The sequence below is a fragment of the Dunckerocampus dactyliophorus genome, chromosome 15 (genome assembly GCF_027744805.1).
Source record: "Dunckerocampus dactyliophorus isolate RoL2022-P2 chromosome 15, RoL_Ddac_1.1, whole genome shotgun sequence".
Taxonomy (NCBI): domain Eukaryota; kingdom Metazoa; phylum Chordata; class Actinopteri; order Syngnathiformes; family Syngnathidae; genus Dunckerocampus; species Dunckerocampus dactyliophorus.
The window spans coordinates 27,220,557-27,242,204 of record NC_072833.1 but is presented as its reverse complement, the minus strand read 5'-3'; the positions used below and the strand labels follow the sequence as shown (position 1 = coordinate 27,242,204).

The window sequence follows — 21,648 nt, the reverse complement described above, 5'->3', positions numbered from 1 at the left end:
CTCATATTTGGTGTCAAATGCTGATACTATGTGGGAATGCATGAAGGTAAGTTTGGATGACTTACTGAGTGCTAATGTGCACATTTGTCTTAAGTGAATTCATGCTAGCACACTGCCTTTTACCACACACGTCAAACAGCCATGTCATCATCTCTCTGGAAAACTCCAGGCTTGAACTGGTGGATGGTGGGTCGCCGTTCATTTTGTGCTTTTAATTTGATGTTATTCATGTCTTAATTTTACACAATACATCATAAATAAGATAAATTAGATTGCTATAATGTACATAATGTATGTATTCTCTGATGAGAAAAACTGTTTATAAAAATGGCCATCAGTTCCAGACAGTTGATGCCCTTGGTGAAGCCATCTTCACCACTTGGAGCAATGTTCCCACTAGCCTCCTGGAAACACTGGCATCAAGCATGCCCAAAGCCATCTTGGAAGTGATGAACAAGAACGGTGGAGCTCCTCATTACCGAGTCCTACTGACAACATTTTTGGTTGTTTTTGAGCGATGGTCTTGAACTTTTAAACAGCTGATAAACAGCCTATTTCAATTGAATTGTTGTTTTCAATAAATGACTTTTTCAAAGTGCTTTTTGTCTCACCCCCCCTTCTTGTTTTTGCATATTGTAGCTCTACTTAAAACCTCATTAAGATCCAAATGTGCAACATGATCATTCTAGCAAGTTTTCAACTGCTCTTAAGATTTGGATCAGGAGTGTATATACTATATATATTAGTCCTTTAAAGTGAGTGGATTAAGTTAATTGATTTTTAAATTGATTTGAATTGTAATTGTTTTTTCCATTCTATTTTTTTAGACTATTATCCAAAATATATTTTATAGGATTTTGCTTGGCATTAAAAGTGAAAATGTAGTTTCCTATATGTTTGTTTGTTTGTTTTGCATTTGATCATTTCATAACACTGTTGAATTGAATAACTGTGGATTTATGAATTTTAAAAAGTGGAACATTTTAAGTGAAAAATAAATAGCTTTGTATTTGCTGTAAGACCAAGAAGCATTAAGTTTGTTTGCACTACTTCTGGTGGGGAATAGAATCCATTCCAGCATGGGCTTGTGTTACACTGACCTCCGTAGCGGTGTGTGTCACTGATGCTTTTTTCCATGAAGACAAGTCCGTTTATGATTCACTCGCATACCAGAGCCCTGCATTACCAACAGAAAATATGGAAATATGTGTTTGAAATTTGAAACATCCTAATATTTGTTTGTTTTGATTTCAAAAGTCATGATTTAAAAGGTAGACGTAAATGTATTAAATGTTTTTAATTACGGTAGAATTGTTTTATGCTGTAGTAGTGGGCTAACGCCACTAGAGGGAGTTGTTTCAAACCGTCACTTTCCATAAAATCCCACTACTTACGTCACGAAAATGGTAGATTTAATAGCCCATGTGAGTTATCTGTCTACTTATCTATCTAAGCATCGTCTTAATTTTAAGACTCTTATCTTACATTCAAAACACAAAGTTGTTTTCTGCGTCTCTGTTGACTGCACTTGACACCCTAATTCATACGACAAGTACCCGGATGTTAGCTCGTCTGTATTGTATGACGGTTCATTGGATAAACTTTACTGAGTTCATCAAAGTTGTCTCATCATTTAAAATATCTAAAACAAACACTTAATTGTTTATTGCTGCGTGTTAATGTATACAAAATATGAGCCAATTACCTGCTGAGCCGTCATTAAAGAAGGTAGTATGTCTCCCAACCCAAGTGTGTTGGTTTTAAAGACGCGTTGTAGTCCTCTGCTGCCCCCTGGCGGCTGGGAGTGTGCATGCATTACCATAATAAAAACCTCAGCGTCAGTGTTCACTGTACACAAGCACATAGATTTATTTATACAAATATATTATGTATAACAATTGCATATTAACAATGTGTGGTTCTTTTAAATCCATGAAGCACAGGACCGCCATCGCCAAAAAAGTCAAATAAGAAACTGTACCTGTGACTGGAAGATAGAAAATAATGCGTTGAGGGACAAAATCATCTGGCTTTACCACGACGGGTACAAATCTGGCAGTGTGGCACACTGTGGCACAGTGTCGCACTCGTAAAATGAACGCAGTCCAAGGAAGGAAATAAAAGATGTGATGCTGCTTATGCTTTTTGGTCACTTTGGGATGGATAGAGGACAAAAAGTGTCTGAAGAAACAAAAGATCAGGAGAGAAAATGACAACAGGGCACAAAAACACCGTCAAACACATCAGAAAATAATCTCTAAAAATGACGTATCCTCACAAGGCAGGAAAAAAATAATCTGGAAAAACAATTCCACATTTTCACCATGATTGTCAAAACACAAACACCCACACGTTAGACACGCTTTAGCACAATGTCATCATCATCTGTCAACACAAAAGGAGCAATAAAATTCTGATAAAGCTCTAATCTCATAAATAAAATATGATTTGGGTTGACATTCTGCGTGTGTCGTCTAACAGTATTGCACAACAACCAGAAGAGGTTAAAACACAGAAATTGAAATTAAAACTGAAATGTGTGAGGAAGAAAAGGGATATATTCCTATTTTGAAGCAATTATTAACACATTTTCGAGATGACTAATTATTCATTATCCATGTCATTCATTTTCTTGGTGGTCAAATGAAGCTTGCATGTGTTTATTGCTAACAAACTGCATTCTTTGCTACAATAAAAACATCTCTTTGCTCCAAAAAACCATGATGGGCAACAAAAACATGCTGAACAAACACGAGATCAGCAGAGAAGGATGTAGAAAAGGTAAAAAGGACCGTCCAAAAGCACCAAATTCATCAGGACAAACACTTGCGTTTTTTTTTTTTGCTCGGGAATGCCGGAAGGGAAAAGTCCTTCAACTCGTTGACGCAGCTTTGGAATCTTCAGCACCAAGAGATCCAAACGTCACATCCCGCTTCACTTCTTCTTCTTCTGGAACAACCTGGCGGATGTCAACAAGAAGAAGAGGAGAACGGGCTGAGAGTAGCTACTTCCTGACAGGATGGTGACTTTGGTCAGCCACCTCCAAAACCCCATTTCTACTGTGACTGCTTGGGAGCTGGTTCAGACTAGGTTTGGTTTTCCATGATCATGGTTCCAATAGGGGTGCTAAAGTGGTTCAACCCTGGCTCCAAAAGCTGGCTGGGATGAGTGCTGAACCATAATAAAGTGAGGGAGGTGTTACCTCGAGTAAATACACCGCCTGTTACCGAGCAGACTAGTCAGCAAATGCCAAAATTTACCATCCTGTTACACAAATGAGAAGTAATGACATTGCTCCCCAGGACAACGGAAAATCAATCTGGTCTCGGGGGTACGCTGGAGCCTACCCCAACTAACTTCATGCGAGAGGCGGGGCACACCATGGACTATGGCAGGGCACATAAGGACAACATTCACATTCATACCTATGGACAATTTAGAGTCACCAATGAACCTAACATGCATGTTTTTGGAATGTGGAAGGAAGGAAGGAAAGCCCACGCACGCACGCACGCACGTACGCACGCACGCACGCACGCACGCACGTACGCACGCACTTGGAGAAAATGCAAACTCCATACAGAGATGCCCAAATGGAGATTGGACCCAGATCTTCCATGAAGAAAGTCATACTCAAAGTAAAAGTAAAGCTGTCTTTGAACCATCTGGAGTAGAGAGTAGAGGCAAGGCTTTGGGCTTTTGTTGAACTTGAAAAGGATGAATTTTATCCCTCAACAGTCAGAACCTGTCTAAGTCTACTTACACTATGTCTACTAGGCCTACCGTCACGACACGGCGCAGCCAGGGCATTGACAGGGTTCACTTTGGAGGAGTGTTTCTGCTATCGGCAGACACTGTGGTCCTGATGGCCTCATTGGGCTGGGACCTTCACAGCTGAGCGTTAAGCTTCTGGGATGAGACTCAGCACCTCTGAAGCTGAGGCCATGGTTTCTCAGCCAGAAAAGGGTGGATTGCACCAGTTGGGTTGGGAGTGAGGTCTGACCCCAAGTGGAGCAGATCCAAGTATCTCACGGTTTTGTTTAGGAGTGAGGGAAGGTTGGAGCGTGTGATTGACAGGCAGATTGGCAGTAATGTGATTTCTGTACCGGACCGTCGTGGTGAAGAGAGAACCCTCGTTTCATCATGAAAATCCTAGCCGGCGGTTTGCTGGAATGGAACCAATCCCCAGCCACAAGACACCTTAAGCCCCACCTCCGGACACCATTAAAAATACTCTACAAACCCCTTTTAACCAATTAACACAGAAAAGTCACTTTGAAAACCCAACCCCAGCCCGGCTATCCTGAAAGCAATGAAGCGCCTCACCTACGACATGTGGTTCTGCTGGCTGGACAGGTTCTGCTGCTGCTGCTGCTGCATGAGCAGCTGCTGCTGCTGGCGCCGGCGGGCCGTGCGCAGCTTCTCAAAGCGGGCCTCCATCTCCTCCAGCACCTTGGGCGTGTAGCGGACCACCAGCTTGACGCTGTCCTTGGCCGCCTTCAGGAGCTCCACTGCCTTCTCGTGGTGCTCGCCCTCCACGCTCTGAACAATAATGGAACGTGCTTCTAAACCTTACGTGCACCTTCAGAACTTTGGTCTTAACTGGACGTACCACCCCGTTGACAGACAGAAGTTGGTCGCCCCGCTTGAGGCCGCCGTGACGTTCCGCCACTCCGCCGGGGATGATGCGGGAGATGTAGATGGGAGAGTTCTGCTCCTTGCCGCCCATCACGTTGAAGCCCAGGCCTTCCTCCGTCTTGGGAAGCTCTACCACCCGCGGGTGAGAGTGCCCCTCGCTGGCAGCGAAGGCGGCCACCGTGGCCTGCATGGACCAGCACACAAGGAAGCTCGTCAGCTTTAGAGAATCAAGAGAATCAAGAGAGTTTTATTGTCATGTGCATGATAAAACAGCAGTTATACCATCCAATGAAAATCTTATTCTGTTCATTCTCCCAAGAAAAGAAAGAAAACACAAGAAAGAATAAGAACATAAGAAACATAAACACATAAACATAAATACCAATAAATTAAGCAACAACAACAGAAGAGACATTAATACAAATAAATAAATAAATAAATAAATAAAGTGCTATGAGTGTGTGCGTGTGTTGCGTGCGGCGTGTGTGAGTGCTTTGTTGAGAAGCCTGATGGCCTGTGGGTAAAAGCTGTTTGCCAGCCTTGTGGTCCTGGACTTCAAACTCCTGTAGCGTCTGCCTGGAGTGTGAATAATGAGTGTTGTGGATGTGTGCTGTCCTTGATGAGGTTGTGTGTTCTTCGTAGGACTCTAGTTTTATAAATGTCTTGCAGTGAGGGGAGGGCTGCCCCAACAATGTTCTGTGAGGTCTTGATCACCCGCTGGAGTGCCTTCCTATCACGTGTTGTACAGTTACCGTACCAAACAGTGATGGAGGCGGTAAGGACACTTTCCATAGTGCATCTGTAGAAGCAACTCAGGATTGTGGTGGACATGCCAAATTTCCTCAGTCTTCTCAGGAAGTACAGTCTCCTTTGGGACTTCTTCATAATTTGTTGGGTGTTGTGAGACCAGGTGAGGTCCTCGCTGATGTGTGTGCCAAGGAACTTGAAGGTTTTCACCCTCTCCACCTCAGTCTCATCAATAAACAGGGGTCTATGCGGCTCCTTTTCCCTCGTTCTTGGGTCGATGATCATCTCTTTAGTCTTATCTGTATTGAGAAGGAGATTGTTATCACGACACCAAGCTATGAGGTCCGCCACCTCTCTTCTGTATGATGTTTCAACACCACCAGTGATCAGTCCGATGACTGTAGTGTCATCCGCAAATTTAATGATGCTGGTGTTGTTCTGGGAGGCCACGCAATCGTAGGTGAAGAGCGTGTAGAGGAGCGGACTCAGCACACACCCCTGTGGGGTCCCAGTGCTCACAATTCTTGAGCTGGATGTGCGATTGTGGACTCTGACTGACTGGGGCCTGCCTGTTAGAAAGTTAAACACCCAGTTACAGAGGGAGGGTGACAGGCCAAGTGTGAGGAGCTTATTTGTGAGTTTGTGGGGGCTGACTGTATTAAAAGCAGAGCTATAGTCTGTAAATAGCATTCTGACATATGTGTCCTGGCCCTGTAGGTGAGAAAGGGCTGTGTGGATGGCAGTGTTGACTGCATCATCCGTGGTCAGTTGCCGGGATGCTCTTTTTGATGTGGGTCATGACTATTCTTTCAAAGCACTTCATTACAATAGGAGTGAGTGCTATAGGGCGATAGTCATTCAAGCAGGTCACGTTGCTCTTCTTGGGTACGGGCACTATGGTGGTGGACTTAAAGCAGGTCGGTACAGATGCTTGTGCAAGCGACAGGTTAAATATGTCAGCAAGCACATCAGCTAGCTCTGATGAGCAAACCCGAAGTGCACGTCCTGAGATGTTGTCTGGGCCTGCTGCTTTTCGTGGGTTTGTTTTGTTCAGAACCCTGCGCACATCAGCTGATGTCACCATGAGAGGTGAGTCTTGTGTGCTCCCCAAGTCCAGCCACCCTCTCTGCTCATCAGGAGTTTGGGTGTCAAAGCGGGCATAGAACTCATTCAGCTCATAATGGAAGTGTGGTTTGGCTGGACGTGGCTACGCTACTCCGCTGTCGATAATCTGTGATGTGCTGGAGCCCCGCCCACATGCGCCGAGGGTCTGAGGTGGAATAGTAGCCCTCCAGCTTCTGTCTGTACTGTCTTTTGGCCTCTCGTATGGACCTCCTCAGGTCATATCTGGCCTTTTTGTAGTCATCAGCGGTGCCCATGACAAATGCAGTCGAACGAGCACGTAGCTTAGCCCTTACATCACAGTTCATGCACTGTTTTTGGTTAGGGTATTTTCGGTGGTGGTAACAGTCTCTATGCATGTGCTAATGTAGCCAGTAACAGCAGAAGCATATTCATCCAAATCAACAGTACAATCTTCCCTCCCCGCTGCAGTTTTAAACACATCCCAGTTTGTGCAGCCAAAGCAGTCCTGAAGTACTTGATCAGTTTCTTCATTCCACACTTTAACTGCTGTACTTACAGGGGGAGCTTGTTTAAGAAGTTGTCTGTATGTTGGATAAAGGAATATGGAGATGTGGTCGGCCTTTCCAAAGTGGGGTCTTGGAACAGCCTTCAAAGCACCTTTCATGTTGCTGTAGACTTGGTCCAGGATGTTATTTTCCCTTGTGGTAAAGCTCACATGCTGGTAATATTTGGGGAGGACAGTCCTGAGGTTACAGTGGTTGAAATCGCCAGATATAATGAATACAGCGTCTGGGTGTTTGGTCTCGTGTTTATCAATGATGTCATGCACGAGGCCTAGTGCGTTAGCGGTGTTAGCTCGTGGTGGGGTGTAAACAGCAGTTAAATACACAGCGCTAAACTCACGAGGCAAATAAAAAGGTCTGCATTTCACCATCAGCAGCTCAATGTCCTGCGAGCAGTGCTTTTCCATCGTCTGTACGTCTGTGCACCACCGTTTGTTTACGTAAACACAGACGCCGCCACCTCTGTGTTTACCAGACGCTAAAGTCCGATCTCCCCGGTAAGCAGCAAATGTTTCCAACTGGATCGCCGAGTCCGGTATATCCTCCGTCAGCCAGGTTTCTGCCAGCATTCCCTGATCTCACGTTGAGCTGTAATCCTTGCTCTTAGTTCGTCCATCTTGTTTGCAAGAGAGCGGACGTTGGCTAGCAGCAGGCTTGGTAGCGGTGGCCTCGTCGCTCTCGCTTTTCGCCTAGCATGCAGGCCGGCCCGCTTGCCTCGTTTACGCCTCGGATGCTTTGCTTGCCGGGTATTCAGTTCACCAGGCCCACAGGCTGCTGCGTTCTCCCGGCGCAGAAGAAAGGCAAAGTCTGAGAGGCTAAATGAAAGTTCATGGTGGACCCTGCCGATGTTCAAAAGTGTCTCTCTGTTGTAATGTATTGCGTGAGTGTGTTGAATGTCCAAGGCGGAGAGGCGGAGCATTTTGGCTGAATTGTACCACATCAGCGGTATTTGATGTTAGCGGTGATTACAGGGGTTTATGTAACAACAATGCGTACAGAGACCTAAATCAGGCTTCGCTACACATCTTAAAATGACACCTGCAGCTCTGCCATCTATACGTCAGCCCTCTACAGACGTGGGAGACGTAAGTTTGATCGTGTTGTTTTTCTTCAGCAAATAGGCTAACCTTGCATTTTATTGCGGTTAAAATGTGACTGCGATGTTAGCACCATAGCACACATGCTAGTGAATAACTTTATTGTGATGGGGCGGTGTAGCTTTCGTAGACTTTATAGGGCGTAGCTTTCCAAAAAATTCCGGATCAATTCTAAATTGACATCAGCGGTATTTGATGTTCGCGGTTCCAAGTGTGTTTATTTACATTTAAGCTAGCAACATTTCCTATCTTTGGAGCTCACTGAACTGAAGACTTGGTCTTCTGCAGTGTCCTCTCTTCTTCTGCCCCCACTTTAATCACATTATTGCCCCCTTCTCTTCTTAAAAGGCGACCTTCAACAAACTATCAAGGTTCTCGGGCGACATGAAACAATCTGGCAGGCGACCTCACACACACACACACACACACACACGCACACACACGCACACACACACACACACACACGCACACACACACACACACACACACACACACCACTGGAGGCTTTCTACATAAAACACTTGGCAGTGTTGCCAGGATGCTGTCTTTTCTACGCCAGCACGCTTTACCAACTCTTTCATCATCAGCGGCCTTATGGAGGACACTTCATTAGGCACAATTTCGCAAGAAATACACAATAGAAGACATGCAACAAACATTTATTTAATTCCTTATTATTTTAATTCATTATATGTAGTTACTGTCATATACAGTAATAAAGGTATTATTACTAGGTATAAAAGTAACACTAGTAAACATATTTGACATTTTTGTTAAATATGAATAACAAATATATTAAAAATTGTTATATATATATATACATATGATTTTTATTGAAATATTTTTGTATTATTGCATTAAAATTATAAATCATATATGTATTATTGTTATTATTATAACAATAATTATTATCATATAAAAACTGCTTCTCCAAATATTACAAGCACTAATAAACATGTTAATATTTGACATATTTATCGAGGGAAAGGCTTCTTGAGACGTCATCTGTACTTCTGTGAAGAAGGTGTCGGACGTTTCGCTCCTCATCTGAAGAGCTTCGTCAGCGAACTAACAAGTGCTGCTAGCCTAGGCCTTAAATACAGTAAGAGTGGGCGGAATTGGTGTGCCAACACCCTCCTCCTATTGGTTCCTTACACTAAGACTGGGCGGAGTTGAGGTCTAATCCTCTCCTGCTATTAACACCTCCGATCAAAGGGAAGTGTAGCTCCCTGTAGTTGGGTATGAACGACTCTGATACTGGCTCGTTAGCATCTATTGTTCTGGCTCGGCCCTGGCTCCACCTCATTTGCAAGACTAAGAGCTGTAGGTTTGGGTCTCAGTAACCTGCTGAACACAGGGTCCAAATTAAACCTCAAACCACCATTCCGATTCAATGATGGGTTCTGTTGTTTGACAAAAATAGCTTCCTTTACTCCTCTTTCAAACCATCTGTTTTCTTTGGCCAAAATCTTTACCTCGCTGTCCTCAAAAGAGTGATTGGTAGCTTTAAGGTGTAGATGTACTGCTGATTGAGGACCACTAGAATTGTCCCTGCGATGTTGATAAAGCCTTTTTTGGAGCATTTGCTTAGTTTCCCCAATGTAGTGCTCTTTGCATTCCTCATCTTTACAGTGGATGGAATGGCCTTCCAAAAATTCACAAGGAAGGGTTTCCCCTTAGACCCATTGTCTGTAGCATTGACTCTACCACGTACAATGTAGCTATATATTTAAAAACAGTCTTATCAACACTGATCATCATATAGAGAACACAAAAGGGTTTGTGGAGAGTATCAAAGACCTCAGATTGGAGCCAGAGGAAACTTTGGTGTCTTATGATGTGACTTCACTTTTCACATCTGTCCCCACCTCAGCAGCAGTCTCGGTGGTGAGGAAGAGACTGCTCGAGGACTCAACTCTGCATCGGAGAACAAAACTTAGTGCTGACCACATCTGCCAATTATTGGAAATTTGCTTTAACACTACATATTTTCAGTTTAGAGGGAAATTTTACAGACAAATTCATGGTTGTGCTATGGGCTCACCAGTCTCACCCATAGTGGCGAATCTGTACATGGAAGAGATGGAGAAACAGGCTCTCACATCCTTCTCAGGGACAAGACCAAGGCACTGGTTTAGATACGTGGATGACACCTTGGTCATAATCAAAAAACAAGGAATTCAATCTTTCACAGATCACATCAATGCGGTGGACACCAATATCAAATTTACTCACGAGGACGCTAAAGAGAACCAACTAGCCTTCTTAGACTGCAAGGTAATTATAGGAGAGGACAGACAGCTACTTCCAGAGGTCTTTAGAAAGGCCACACACAATGACCAATACCTGCTTTTTGAATCAAACCATCCACTACAACATAAACTAGGGGTTATTAGGACCCTCCAACATAGAGCGGAACAAATACCTACTAGTGCTGAGGGAAGGAAAAAGGAGACAACATGTCCAGAGAGCGCTCTCAACCTGTGGGTACCCACGGTGGGCTTTTAACAAATGTCAAAAGAAGAGAGTAGGGAAAGAAACCCAAAAGCCCACAGAAGCAAAAAGGAGAGGAGTTGTAGTCCCTTATGTAGCGGGGGTCTCCGAAAAACTCCAGAGGATCTTATGGCAACACAAAATTCCTACCTATTTCAAACCAGTAAATACCCTGAGACAAAAACTAGTGCATCCTAAAGACAAGGCTCCAAACCTAAAACAGAGCAATGTGGTCTATTCCATCCACTGTAAAGATGAGGAATGCAAAGAGCACTACATTGGGGAAACTAAGCAAATGCTCCAAAAAAGGCTTTATCAACATCGCAGGGACAATTCTAGTGGTCCTCAATCAGCAGTACATCTACACCTTAAAGCTACCAATCACTCTTTTCAGGACAGCGAGGTAAAGATTTTGGCCAAAGAAAACAGATGGTTTGAAAGAGGAGTAAAGGAAGCTATTTTTGTCAAACAACAGAACCCATCATTGAATCGGAATGGTGGTTTGAGGTTTAATTTGGACCCTGTGTTCAGCAGGTTACTGAGACCAAAACCCACAGCTCTTAGTCTTGCAAATGAGGTGAAGGCAGGGCCGAGCCAGAACAATAGATGCTAACGAGCCAGTATCAGAGTCGTTCATACCCAACTACAGGGAGCTACACTTCCCTTTTATCAGAGGTGCTAATGGCAGGAGAGGATTATACCACAACTCCGCCCAGGCTTAGTGTAAGGAACCAATAGGAGGAGGGTGTTGGCACACCAATTCCGCCCACTCTTACTGTATTTAAGGCCTAAGCTACCAGCACTTATTAGTTCGCTGACGAAGCTCTTCGGATGAGGAGCGAAACGTCCGACACCTTCTTCACAGAAGTACAGATGACGTCTCAAGAAGCCTTTTCCTCGATGGACAACTCCTGTACGACTGAGAGCCTACACAGACATTTTTTGTCAAAAATACATTTTTATAAAATTATCAAAATTATTTTGTCAAACATAATACATTTATTGTACGTATGTTTTGGATGTACTAGATTCTTTTCTTTTTGTGAATATGAATATTCTCTCTCTCTCTCTCTCTCTCTCTCTCTCTATATATATATATATATATTATCATTAATATATATATATTATTATGTAGATATTATATATTATCTCTCATTTTCCTGAAGGCAGACTTTTCAATACACCTCTAACATCCACACATGAACCGCTAATTAAAAGCACTAATTAACATGTTGAATGTAAATGAAAAAAATATTTAAATACATTTGTGATTGATTTTTGATCCCAAACACACCCAAATACCAGCAACAGAGTGTGGAAAACCTTGTGAAGACTTACTGAAAACGTTTGACCTCTGCCATTGCCAAAAAAGGCTCTATAACAAAGTATTGAGATGTAATGTAGGCGCAAGAGGACACAAGCCAGTGTCTTATTGTGGCGGTCCCAAGCCCGGATAAATACAAAGGGTTGTGTCAGGAAGGGCATCCGACGTAAAACTTTTGCCAAATCAAACATGCGAATCAAACCTATGACTTCCATAACGGATCGGTCGAGGCCCGGGTTAACAACAATCGGTGCTGCTGACCTACAGGGTGCCGGTGGAAATTGGACTACTGTTGGTCGAAGAAGGAGAGGAGGAAAGTGTGTCCGTAGGAAGACAGAGAAGAGGAACGCCAAGAGGATAGGACTGAGAGTAGGGACGTTGAATGGAACTATGACAGGAGAGAAGTACAGAGAAGGCCAGACGGAGCTGCATTGTGTTTTTGTAGATGTGGAGAAAGCTTATGACAGGGTGCCCAGAGAGGAACTGTGCTATTGTATGAGGAAGTCTGGAGTGGCAGAGAAGTATGTTAGAGCGGTGCAGGACATGTATGAGGACTGTAAGACGGTGGTGAGGTGTGCTGTAGGTGTGACAGAGGAGTTCAAGGTGGAGGTGGGACTGCATCAGGGATCAGCTCTGAGCCCCTTCTTGTTGGCTATGGTGATGGACAGACTGACAGATGAGGTTAGACAGGAATCTCCATGGACTATGATGTTAGCAGATGACATTGTGATCTGCAGTGAGAGCAGGGAACAGGTGGAGGAGAAGCTAGAGAGGTGGAGGTTTGCCCTGGAAAGGAGAGGAATGAAGGTTAGCGCAGTAAGACAGAGTACATGTGTGTGAATGAGAGGGACCCAAGTGGAACACTGAGCTTACAGGGAGAAGAGATCAAGAAGGTGGAGGATTTGAAGTACTTAGGGTCAACAGTCCAGAGCAATGGAGAGTGTGGAAAAGAGGTGAAGAAGCGTGTACAGGCAGGATGGTACGGGTGGAGAAAAGTGTCAGGTGTGATGTGTGATAGAAGAGTTTCAGCTACAATGAAAGGAAAGGTGTACAAAACTGTGGTGTTGTTTGGTCTAGAGACAGTGTCCATGAGGAAAAGACAGGAGACAGAGCTGGAGGTAGCAGAGATGAAGATGCTGAGGTTCTCTCTGGGAGTGACCAGGAAGGATAGGATCAGGAATGAGTACATCAGAGGGACAGCACATGTTAGAGGTTTTGGAGATAAAGTCAGAGAGGCCAGACTGAGATGGTTTGGACATGTCCAGAGGAGAGATAGGGAGTATATAGGTAGAAGGATGCTGAGTTTGGAACTGCCAGGCAGGAGGCCTAGAGGAAGACCAAAGAGGAGGTTTATGGATGTAGTGAAAGAGGACATGAAGGTAGTTGGCGTGAGAGAAGAGGATGCAGAAGACAGGCTTAGATGGAGGCAATTGATTCGCTGTGGCGACCCCTGAAGGGAAAAGCCCAAAGGAGAAGAAGAAGAAGAATTGAGATGAACTTTTCTTATTGACCAAAGACTTATTTTCCACCATAATTTGCAAATAAATTCTTTAAAAATCATGTGATTTTCTGGATTTTTTTGTCTCATTTTGTCTCTCATAGTCGAGGTACACCTATGATGAAAATTGGAGACCTTCCTGATCTTTCACGTGGGAGAACATGTACAGTTGGTGGCTGAATAAATACTTGTTTGCCCCACAGTATATATAGTTGTTTTTAAATGCCATTTTTTAATTTTTAAAATAGTCATTTTATTTGAATGAATGTTCTGAATATATTATTTTGGTAAAGGCAGCCTTTCCAAAGTCCCCACATAAGCATACATTGAATCCATTCATTCTGCAGGGAAATGTTGTTACCTTGGCGGTGGCTCGGGCCTGGTACTCTGGGCAGCCGTTGACGGTGATGGTTTCATGCATGTACTGGTATACCTGAGAGGAGTGAGCACACACTCTTCTAACTGCCAACATTTCCAGACAATGAACATCTTTTTAAAGGCACAACATGCCAAAAAAAGCACATTTCCCTGGATTTGCCACTACGGTGTGCTGAAGAATGAGTGCATATCATTGTGAAAATGTAGCACAGTGATGGTGACCTGACTCTCACTAATGTAGCGCTAATTGTTGGAAGCTACAGGTGAATGATGAGGGATGGAGGTGAAATTGTGCATGATGTGTTGCTCTAATGCAATGTGGACAACTAATCCTCCATCCTGGCAGCTTTTCATTGCAAAAGTCAATTATGTTGACTGAAAATCATCAGCAATGTTCCGTCTCTCTTGAAACCCTCCATCATTCACGGCTCATTTAGTCCTCTTCCACTCGCTTCCGATGTGTCCAGACATGTCTCCAGCGCCAGCGCCAGGAGACAAGTCATCAAAGTTTCTCATTGCTAGATAAAGTGCCCCTCACCTCTCTGATGGCCGTGCAGAACTCGCTCTGCAGCACTTTCTTCAGGGACTGCAGCTTGTGGCCCGGAACGTCGCCCGACTCCTGCAGCTTCTCCAGCAGCTCGATGGCTCGGGCAACATCTGGCGGGGAGAGCAGAACAGCTGTCACACCAGGAGCTCACGCTATGGACTTAAAAAAAAAAACACACTTTGCAATTAACTAGAGGAAAGGTGATGGAACACATCGGCAGCTCCGTGGATAAACGTACCCCATTTCATTCCTTAGTGCTAATTAGCTCACAAAACAAGCTGCTGGGCTCATTTCCTGTGTTTGCCAACAGCGTGTGGACAAGAATCTCAGCTTTTCACACTGAAGCACAAAGAAAGAGTGAAGCTACACTGTAGGCATGATTGATCGACGACTTAAACCTTAAGAAAATGATCTGATATTGTGTAGCATAACAATGGCTCCCTGCACGTTCGCAATTCAGCATGGCCCCGCAAGTTTGAAAAATAAAAAAATAATAATAATACCAAAAAAAACAAAAAATGTAAATTCATGCATTCACTCATTCATTTTCTATGCCACTTGTCCTCATAGGGTTGCAGGGTATTTTTTTAACATTTTTATTTACTATTTTTAAATGACAAAAATACATTAAAAAAAATGATTGTAATTGTCAAAGCCCACAGTTTTATAATACATTTCTTATACACTTACGCTTCACTGATATAGCTTTGTCGTCAAGCTTTGTTTGGCGGCCCTTGGACGCCGCGTAGTGGTGCGCTGTGACTCGGATTCTTTCATGCTCATTGGTTAGTGCTGAGAAGCTATACATTTGGCGCTTAAAATGTGTTTAATAAGTGTGTGAGGCATATTTAGGGCTTCAACCTGGATTGTGTCGTGAGTGAACAATGGCAATTCAAGAGAGAAGTGGAGGGTTGTGGAGCTGAATCTAACCTAATAAGTACGACACTCACTTTTATTGCAAATGCTGATCCAAACCTGGAGGGGAATGGCAAAGTCAAGCTAGCAGAAGGGCAAAAATAGGTATTTTTAATGGTAATGGTTTTATTTACTTTGAACATGCATATAAGTTACGTTGGAATACATCACATAGTTCAACATGTCAAAAAGGAGTCCATCTGTTTTAAAATCAAATGCAACACATTTGTTCACTTCCTGTATTCCAAATGTACTCTTTGCAAGTTGAAATACAGTACATAGGAAAATGATGTGCATATCAATTAGTCACAATTGTTTGCCATTTGCTGGTGGTCCCGGAAGGTAACAAAAGCGGGGATCTACTGTAATTAATTCAGGCCTGACTAGTTTTTCTGCCTAAATAGGCCGCTGTAAAAATAGTAAACAAGCCTATTATCGATTTCTATTTCTAAGAGTCAGTCGGCTAGCTTTGCAAGTGTTGACTTTAGCGATGTTTAGTGTAGCATGCTAGTTGTTTCCTTTAGCATTGAATGTTTCATTATGAATAAACACGCTGTCATTGGTGGTGTCTGCTATTATACATGAGAGAAAATTAATTCTGATGCTATTAACACAAATGTGCCTGTGGTGTACCACAAGGCTCGCTTCTTGAACAGCTGTTGTTTCATTTGTACGCGTGTTTCCAACAGAGGGGGCTGCTTTTCCACGTTTGTGTTGTTTTGCGGCAATTGTAAAGCTGTGTGTGTGTGCTTCATGCAGCATCCAACATTAGTGTGACCCACATTAAGACCACTGCCGTTGATGTTCAACCCCATTCGACGTGAAGGCCAATTTTTAAGAAAATCCATAGCCTGTAACGGTTTCAGCATGGATCCTATTGATTGGTCCATTGGCAATGCTCCATTTCCATCTCAGCCCCCCAAGAAGCAAACCAGGCGAGGGATGTAGGGAAGAGGAAACTATTAAGCTTGCAAGGAAGTCTGCCTGTTGACTTGTTGAGGATTATGTAAAGGTTGTAGCTGTTCAGACAGTTCAGATGGATGGATGATGGATGGATGGATGGATGGATGCATGATTGATGGATGGATGCATGGATGATGGATGGATGGATGGATGATGCATGGATGATGGATGGATGGATGGATGGATGGATGGATGGATGATGGATGGATGATGCATGGATGATGGATGGATGGATGATGGATGGATGGATGGATGATGTATGGATGGATGGATGATGGATGGATGATGGATGGATGCATGGGTGGATGGATGGATGGATGGATGGATGGATGGATGATGTATGGATGGATGGATGATGTATGGATGGATGGATGATGGATGGATGATGTATGGATGGATGGATGATGGGTGGATGATGGATGGGTGGATGCATGGGTGGATGGATGGATGGATAATGGATGGATGAATGATGGATGGATGGATCTTCCTTACGATCATTTCAAATTAGCATTGCAGATGTCTGATATTGTAGTGATAGAAAAGGATCTGAGATTAAAAGCATCAGTAAAGGAGCACACAGACACATAAAAAGCGTTTTTACACGAAGCGTAATTGCACTCCAAAGCACAGCAGCGGGTAATAAGCGTTGCTTGTTGTAGCGTTTGACACGGAGCTCTCGTGCTGAGGTAATGAAGACGTCTGTTGCCAGGCGGGCCCATAAAGATAACAAAAAAACGAGGAACAGCGAGAGGCAAGGCGGCGTGGAAACAACTGTGACAGAGCGACGGCTTCCACCGATGGATTGTGTCAACATCCCGGAGTGAAGTAGGATGCAGTCCGCTCACCGCTGCTATCTTCAAGTGGGTCATCTAAGGAGCTGTGGGACAAAGCATTGGCTGCACCTCAAACAAATAAATAAGAGCACGGCGTGGCTGCAGGGCACAGCACTCACTTCAGGAGGAAATGACCACGGAAAGACATGTCGGGGGGGCGGTCTGGTGGGGGATGTTCTAGTGCTGCTTTATAACAATCATTTCCTCAATCAGGAACAGCCAAGATGTGGAAACATTCCCTGGAAAGCATGACTTGACAAACTTCCATTTCCTGTGTTTCCATAGTTGAAACAATGAGGCTGAGGCTGAGGCTCAGAGCTAAACATCAACGCTCCAGTGACCTGAGGCTCAGAGCTAAACATCAATGCTGCAGTGACCTGAGGCTCAGAGCTAAACATCAACGCTCCAGTGACCTGAGGCTCAGAGCTACACATCAACGCTCCAGTGACCTGAGGCTCAGAGCTAAACATCAACGCTCCAGTGACCTGAGGCTCAGAGCTAAACATCAACGCTCCAGTGACCTGAGGCTCAGAGCTAAACATCAATGCTGCAGTGACCTGAGGCTCAGAGCTAAACATCAACGCTCCAGTGACCTGAGGCTCAGAGCTAAACATCAACGCTCCAGTGACCTGAGGCTCAGAGCTAAACATCAATGCTGCAGTGACCTGAGGCTCAGAGCTAAACATCAACGCTCCAGTGACCTGAGGCTCAGAGCTACACATCAACGCTCCAGTGACCTGAGGCTCAGAGCTAAACATCAACGCTCCAGTGACCTGAGGCTCAGAGCTAAACATCAACGCTCCAGTGACCTGAGGCTCAGAGCTAAACATCAATGCTGCAGTGACCTGAGGCTCAGAGCTAAACATCAACGCTCCAGTGACCTGAGGCTCAGAGCTAAACATCAACGCTCCAGTGACCTGAGGCTCAGAGCTAAACATCAATGCAATGCAATGTGGGCGCGGTTTCCGCTGTTCTGGTGGCGGTCGGATCTGCCTTGGGGTGTGTGGCTGGTCCGTGGTGTTTGGGGGTGGCGGTGTGGACGCTACCTCCGGGGGGGCTCCGGTGTTTGTGGGCACTGGGGGTATCACCCTGTGCCCTGGGGCCGGGCCCGCTGGGGGGTTGTGCTCTGCCGGGTGCTTGGGCGTTTGTCGCCGCTGCTCTTTGTGCTCTGCTGGGCCGTTGTCTGTGTCCTCGCCTCTTCCGGTCTGTCTGCGGGCTTGCCGGGGGTGGGGCTCCAGTGCGTGGGTGGTACACTGTCAGCTCCGGTGGCGTGTGGCTGGTCTGGCTTCTGGTGGCTGGTGGGGTCTGTCGGCTGGTCTGCTGCTGGTCTCGCCTTCTCGGCTCTGGTGCTTGGCCTCGCTGCAGCTTGGGGTGCGGCGCTCCCGCTCCCTCTCCAGGGTTTGCTGCCCCGCGGGTGTCGGCTGGTGCTGTGTGGTGGTTCGCTTGGCTGTTCGCCCGTTTGCACGCCCGCTTGCTCATTTGCCCGCTTTCCTCCTCGCCGGCTCCTCTGTCTGCCTTGCTGGCGGCGTCCTACCGTTGGGAGGGTGTGGCCTGGTGTCTTCCTGCTCCCCGGCGGTCCGCGCTCTCCGCGCCAGGGTTCTGGATTGTATGTCTGGGACCCCGGGGTACCCGGCTCCGCTGCTCCTAGGGTTACCAACGGGGGATATAGTGAGACTTCTTGGTGTCGGGCAGTCGACCACTGTGAGTGTGCGCATGTGTGTGTGCGCGCGTGCGTGTGCACGTGTGTGTGTGCGTGCGCGTGGGTGCGTAGGAGTGTGTATGTGCGTGCGTATGTGTGTGTGCTTTTATTTATTTTAGTTATTTTGGGGGGGAGCATACAGGGGTTTGCTCCGTGGGGTCGAGTGCTGGGTGATACATCTCTGCCGCCCGTGCCTCCGCCGGGTGGGTGGGGGGTGTGCCTCCTGCATCCCTGGGCGGGGCGGTCCTGTGTCGGGGGTCGGGCGGGGGCTGGCCCGAGGCGGGCCGGGCTCCGTTCCCTGGGGGCGGGGGTGGCGGTGGGGGTGGATTGGCGCTTCCGGCATGGGCGGGCTTCTTTCCAGTTGTGGGGGCGTCTCTGGGCCTGCCGGTTTGTGGCCCCCGGTACTCGTCTGACTTTGTGGGGTGTGATCTCTCGCTGGTCTCGGGGGTTGGCTGTCCTCCGGCCCGCCGGCGCCCTGTCCTTGGCTGGGATTACCTCTCTGTGGCCCCTTGCTGGTCTTCCCGGGGGGGAGGGCTCTCTGGGCTGGCTCTTGGGGCGATGATCTTTGTGCTGCCTGCCCCTGTGGGCCTGGTGGCCTTCTGGCGGCGGGGGCTTGGCCTGGCTATTTGGGGCGGGTCTCTCTGGGAGGTGGAGAGCGGCCCCTTTCCTTTCATGCATTCTCAGTGACAATTACACACCCACACATTCTTGCACCTTTATATATATGAAGTCTTCCCCACATACAGAGATACCTGTACATATGCACACTCACAGTACATACGTACTTCCCCACATTACTCACTGAGTTAACCAGGGTGTTATTATGTTGTTGGTTTTATTACAGCGACGGTGATATCAGCAGTATGACTATAGTTTTTTTTTTACAATGATGTGCATTACAGTAATTATCATTCTGTTCACTATCATGGATAATCATTTCATGACTACTATTATGTGTGACTGTTTCAATGCAGTATTATCATTGTGATCACTATCATAGTTCATCATTTCATTACTACTATTATGTGTGACTGTTTCAATGCAGTATTGTCATTGTGATCACTATCATAGTTCATCATTTCATGACTACTATTATGTGTGATTGTCATTGACAGCTTTGTCATTGTGGTTGTTGATATTGTTTTGTCCTTTGTCCTTATGTCCTTGTTCGTCTTTATAGTTGTCACAGACATTTATTTGCTGATGTAGTTCTGTATGTTTCTGTTGTTCTGTTCTTGTTGTCACAATTGTTGTTGTTGCTGCTGTTGTCCTTGTCTCTTATCCCCGCACCCCCGTTTCCTTTTCTCTTATTCTCTGTCCCATCCTGCTCCGGTCCGGTCGCTCCAAATTTGCTTAATAACAAGCATCTAAGTCAAATAAATTCTGTATAACAGGGGAAGTGTATATCACACTTCTCCCTGGCAGAGTAAATCTGTTGAGCACTTGAGGGCATTTAGATCTACAATTCTATCTGCTTTAAAGGCTGGACAGGACAGGGGGGAGAAAAATAAAAAATTTAAAAAAATAAATAAATAAACATCAATGCTCCAGTGACCTGAGGCTCAGAGCTAAACATCTCAAACATCTCAAACAACAGCAAAAAATGAATTTAAAATGCAGCAAACTTTGCCCGCCCGGGAACCTCATTCCATTCACTTTGCACCAAAGCTTCTTGTTTTCTTCCTGAAGAATAACAACAACCCATTTCGGCTGCTAACTTGTCAGGTCTGAATCAATTCCGCCATGTTTTATAAAGCCTCGCCACACTGCCTGTAAAAGATAGCTTTTTCCTCCTTTTTCCAGGGAGTGAAGGCTGCTAACTGGTTGGAACCTCACTCCATTCTCTCTCACTCAATGACGCCCCTGCTGGTTTCAGATATGGATGTATCATGGGGCCCTGGTCACACGGCGTGTGAAAACAGACAAAGGCTGCTAACAAGTTGGAACCTCGCTCCATTCACTTTTTACCAGTCTCTGCACCGATTCTTCCTGTTCTGATGTCTGGGCTGCTAACTAGTCACCACCCTGATGCTATTTGCTGCATGTTGTAGCTCTGCGTGTATCATAAGAAAACCTTTCTCCTGGAGGCGAAGGCCATATGACAATTTCCCTGCGTCAGGTTGTGCTCCTAAATGTACGTCAAACTACGGTCCATCTCATATGACTGAGGCTGTGTGTATTTGGTGCAGGCACTGTATCTCCTTGCCATGAGTATCTCAGCTCATCGCCAACATCACTCCACGTGGACACACTTCTACGTGATTAGAAAATCAGCATCATCATCACAATGCTCATTTTGGATGATTACTGTGGTATCGAAATACTTTTCATCACACTAATCTTTTCACCCTGTCATGTATGAATAGGACGCCTCAGCAAGGCTCCAGTAGACAATATACGCAACAACAGTATACGCTACTGTAGTACTAATAGTACTGTAGTACTAATAATACTAGCCACAGTGGAATATGAAAGTTGCCTCCCATGACGTGCATGCGGTTTGGAGGGGGTGAGGGGGGGTGACATGGCCGTGGAGGTTGCATAATGAGCATGAAGATGAGCCGCGATACCAAAAATGATGCCGGACGTGAACGCAACACAGTCCACTGCCAGTAGACAGACACGCGCACGACGTTTTCTTCTTCTTCTTCTCCTTCCTCACCGTGTGCAGCCTCGTTTGAAGACGTGACAATAGGCTTGCATCTCGCGCGCGACGCGCGAGGTTCTAAAAAGATGAAAATAGTCGAGAAACGTGTGTTTACCTCGATCCAGGGTGAGCGGCTGTTGGAGCACCGTCGCCATGACTGCTGTTTACTGGAGACCACTCGCACTGGAGGGAGGATGCAGCATCGCTCACACACACACGC

General features: G+C 45.5%; 1 protein-coding gene across 2 annotated transcripts; it reads right to left on the bottom strand.

Moving 5' to 3' along the window:
- Positions 1–1,838: 1,838 nt before the first annotated feature.
- On the bottom strand, positions 1,839–21,648 carry lin7a (lin-7 homolog A (C. elegans)). Of its 2 annotated transcripts, none has more exons than XM_054800834.1 (6): positions 21,544–21,648; positions 14,363–14,481; positions 13,808–13,879; positions 4,613–4,855; positions 4,331–4,542; positions 1,839–2,959 (listed from the first exon to the last, which is right to left on the bottom strand). In XM_054800834.1, the coding sequence occupies exons 1-6, from the start codon at positions 21,581–21,583 to the stop codon at positions 2,935–2,937; spliced, it is 711 nt and encodes a 236-aa protein (XP_054656809.1). In that variant the 5' UTR covers positions 21,584–21,648; the 3' UTR covers positions 1,839–2,934. The 2 variants fall into 2 exon arrangements, with proteins under 2 accessions (XP_054656809.1, XP_054656810.1); XM_054800835.1 differs by having other exon boundaries at positions 4,613–4,822.